General features: G+C 44.8%; 1 protein-coding gene across 1 annotated transcript in view; it reads left to right on the top strand.

Moving 5' to 3' along the window:
* Window positions 1-189: 189 nt before the first annotated feature.
* The window catches only part of crybg1 (crystallin beta-gamma domain containing 1), a 28625-nt gene continuing 25890 nt past the window's right edge, over window positions 190-2924 (top strand). Inside the window, exons 1-2 of the mRNA XM_013912369.1 lie at window positions 190-479; window positions 1506-1638. Coding sequence (XP_013767823.1) covers window positions 190-479; window positions 1506-1638 — 423 coding nt within the window. The remainder of the gene's footprint in view (window positions 480-1505; window positions 1639-2924) is intronic.

The following is a 2924-nucleotide window of genomic DNA, read 5'->3' as shown; positions in this document are numbered from 1 at the left end:
TAAGCCAGCTGTCTTCTAGAAGTTTATTTCATCACTTAGCAGCCATCTTGGTAACACCTTTGGGCAGCTAGTTTAAAGCACAGAGTGTCAAACTCAATTTGATTCAGTGAAGAAATGAACAGATTAATTTAAAAAGCAGTTGTGAGCTCAGGACAGCTGCAGGTACAGAAAGATTGTTGTGGTCAGATGATGCCGATCAGACGTTCTTTCACTGATCTGGAGCTGAACTTAAGTGTTAGACGAGACTTTGGGAGTCACATGAGGGAGCAGCTGAAGGCTCATCCCGTTCCTCCTCACACAAAGGAGCACATACCATCCTCCATCAGCATGATCCTGCTGATGGAGGAGGTCCTTTCCAGGTCCCCCCCGTATGATGAGCTGTCTCCTGGCATCTCCTCCTCACTCTGTGCTCAGAGACACAGCAAACCTCATGATGACACCCATGGATGTCCTCGCCTGTTCCACCTGAGAGGCTGCAGGTAGCGACTCATGCTGTCAACAGCAAAAAGCAAAGCTAGAGAAAACTCAGCAAGGATAAAGAGAGCGCACACAATGGTTTCTGCCTCACGGTCCAGTTAGGAACAGTTTAACTGACTTTGTGTTGCACTCTGATGATGGAGTCAAACTCTAAATGAAGACAAGCATAACACATGGAGGTCTGCTGACGTCCTGCACGACTGCAGTCTGTAAACGCTGCATGAAACTGCTCCTCCTTGAAGTACTTACATCTCCTCATGCCTCACACGTGCTCTACAATCCTCTGCGGCGCTCTAATTGCTCGGTCTGAGCGGCGTGCATGCAGGGAGCGAGCGTTCCTCGTCAGGTGTCATTTTTCTGGCTCGCCTGTTCGTTTGTTTAACCTCTAAAACAATCAGAGGTGTGAGAAGAAAACCAACACAGCAGCTTTGACGTGAAGCAGCACGTGTGTTTGCATGTGTGTGCGCGCGCGTGCATGGGTGTGTGTTTGCACTTGAGGACATTAAATAACATGCTGGTCTGGTATGGTGCTTTATCTGTAGTGTGTTAGCAGGAGAGCTGTCATTATAATGACAGATGTAGTCACCGTGAGGTTTTAAGCAGAACTTTGACTTTTAGACGGGAAATTAATTTTAATCCTTCATGTTTTTAAAGTCCATCATTTTTCAGAGTAATTGGAAATCTTACCAGTGATAATGGGAAAGAGAGAAAGTGCAGCTGCTGTGCACAGCTGTTCATGTTTCTGTGGTGTTGTGTGTTTCAGGTGGAGGACAGCAGGACGTGATGGTGTTTCTATCACTGCTGCATGTTTGTGTTTACTTCAGCAAACTGCTGAATTTGGGGTTCAGATTGGAGGATTTGAGGATGTGCTTTGCTTAGTGGTTCATCTCCTGGGATGTTGTTGTGCTTTTCTGTTGTGAAGTGTGTGTTTTAATGAACACAGACACACGCACAAGCACAATGAGAGCAGAAACAAAGGTCGGTGACATAACATCCTCTCCCCTCTGTTTCCTGCCTCTGTGCACCAGGAGCCTCGACCCCGACCAGATGAGCGTTTCCACAGAGTTCAGCTACCAGACCGAGTCTGACTGGACGTCCGTGATCAGCCTCGACATGAACGCGGCGCCGGGAAGCCCGATGTCATCCTCCAAACACTCCAAGGTGGGTCTGAGTTAATCATCAGAGATTACAGATGCATACCTACGTGTGCATAACGTCAGAGCAGCTTATATTCCACCCTGAGAGGAGAAGCAGATCAATATTAAACAAATATACAAAATGAATTTATCTTCACGTCTTTATTGAACTCTGAGTGCAGAAACTCCTAGCTGCTGACGATCACTCGGATTCTGGGTGATATTGATCGATCAGCTGTCGGCTCATAGGTCAGGGGTTTGTTCTTGTTGCTTCCTTTGGATCATCAGTTATTCCTCTCTGTGTAGTTTGAGCTCAGAGATGCTTCAGAGCTGGAATGAAGGTTTTAGTGTTTTGTTTTTTTGTCTCATCAGTTAGAACATGTGGAACATCCTGGTGATCGATGGAAAATCTGGGAGTCAGATCATTAGGACCTCTGCCGTCTCTCACAGGAGAGTGATCTTCTACACTTTCACTCCAGATGTTGTCGAATCTGCTTTTTTTTTTTTCAGATTTTTATTTTTAGCCGTTTTGAGATTTTCTGGTTTGTTTCTCGGGCGCCTCGTCCATGAGGTCCAGATGAAAGCAGAGAAGAGATTATGTGTCGTGGTTTCAGCTTCAGCTCTGTTTGCATTACTTTACTGGTCCAGTTATTTAGTTTTTGATTTCTTGAGGCCTGGTTCTTAGTTTTTATTGTTTGTCCATAACTGTGATTTAGATGAAAATTAGTGGCTAAATCTGACATATTTACACACTGAATTTAAGTCTATTCATAGTCCTTTTTAAATAAACAGAAACATGAAGATGGTTCAGAGTTTATGTGACTCGATCAGCTGATTGATCACATTGTTTCATGAGCCATCATGTTTGCTGCCAGCTGACCGTGTCATCGTATTCAAACATGAGCAGATGTCTTTATAAATCGTCACTGTTGGTTTAATAAACGGCAGCACTGACGGCTCTGCGAGGGCATTTCCTCCAAATCTACCTGTGCAGCACTTCTTTGTTAGACACTGTTTTATTTAAAAATCTGCAAGACGTCAGAAAGTTTGAGACTTTGGAAACATAAAAACGGCAAGTTCAGACGCGCGAAGTGGAAAAAATGGATCAGAAGTGCATCCGGAGCAGATTAGCTGCATTAGCCGTGTTAGGCGGTCAGATTTCCTATGATTTTATCTTCATTGAAGCAGCAAACGGCGCTCGGCTGGATTTGACTGACTAACGAGTTCAACCTGCTGACATTGTTCACTTGGTAAAAACACGGCTCCAGTTTCCTGCAGAACATTTGCTGAGTCAGCAGCTGTGATAGTGGG

The sequence above is a fragment of the Pundamilia nyererei genome, unplaced genomic scaffold (assembly GCF_000239375.1).
Source record: "Pundamilia nyererei isolate P.nyererei 1_Seehausen unplaced genomic scaffold, PunNye1.0 scaffold00088, whole genome shotgun sequence".
In the NCBI taxonomy this organism is placed as follows: Eukaryota; Metazoa; Chordata; class Actinopteri; order Cichliformes; family Cichlidae; genus Pundamilia; species Pundamilia nyererei.
The sequence above is the reverse complement of the archived record's forward strand: the minus strand, read 5'-3'. Positions and strand labels throughout refer to the sequence as shown.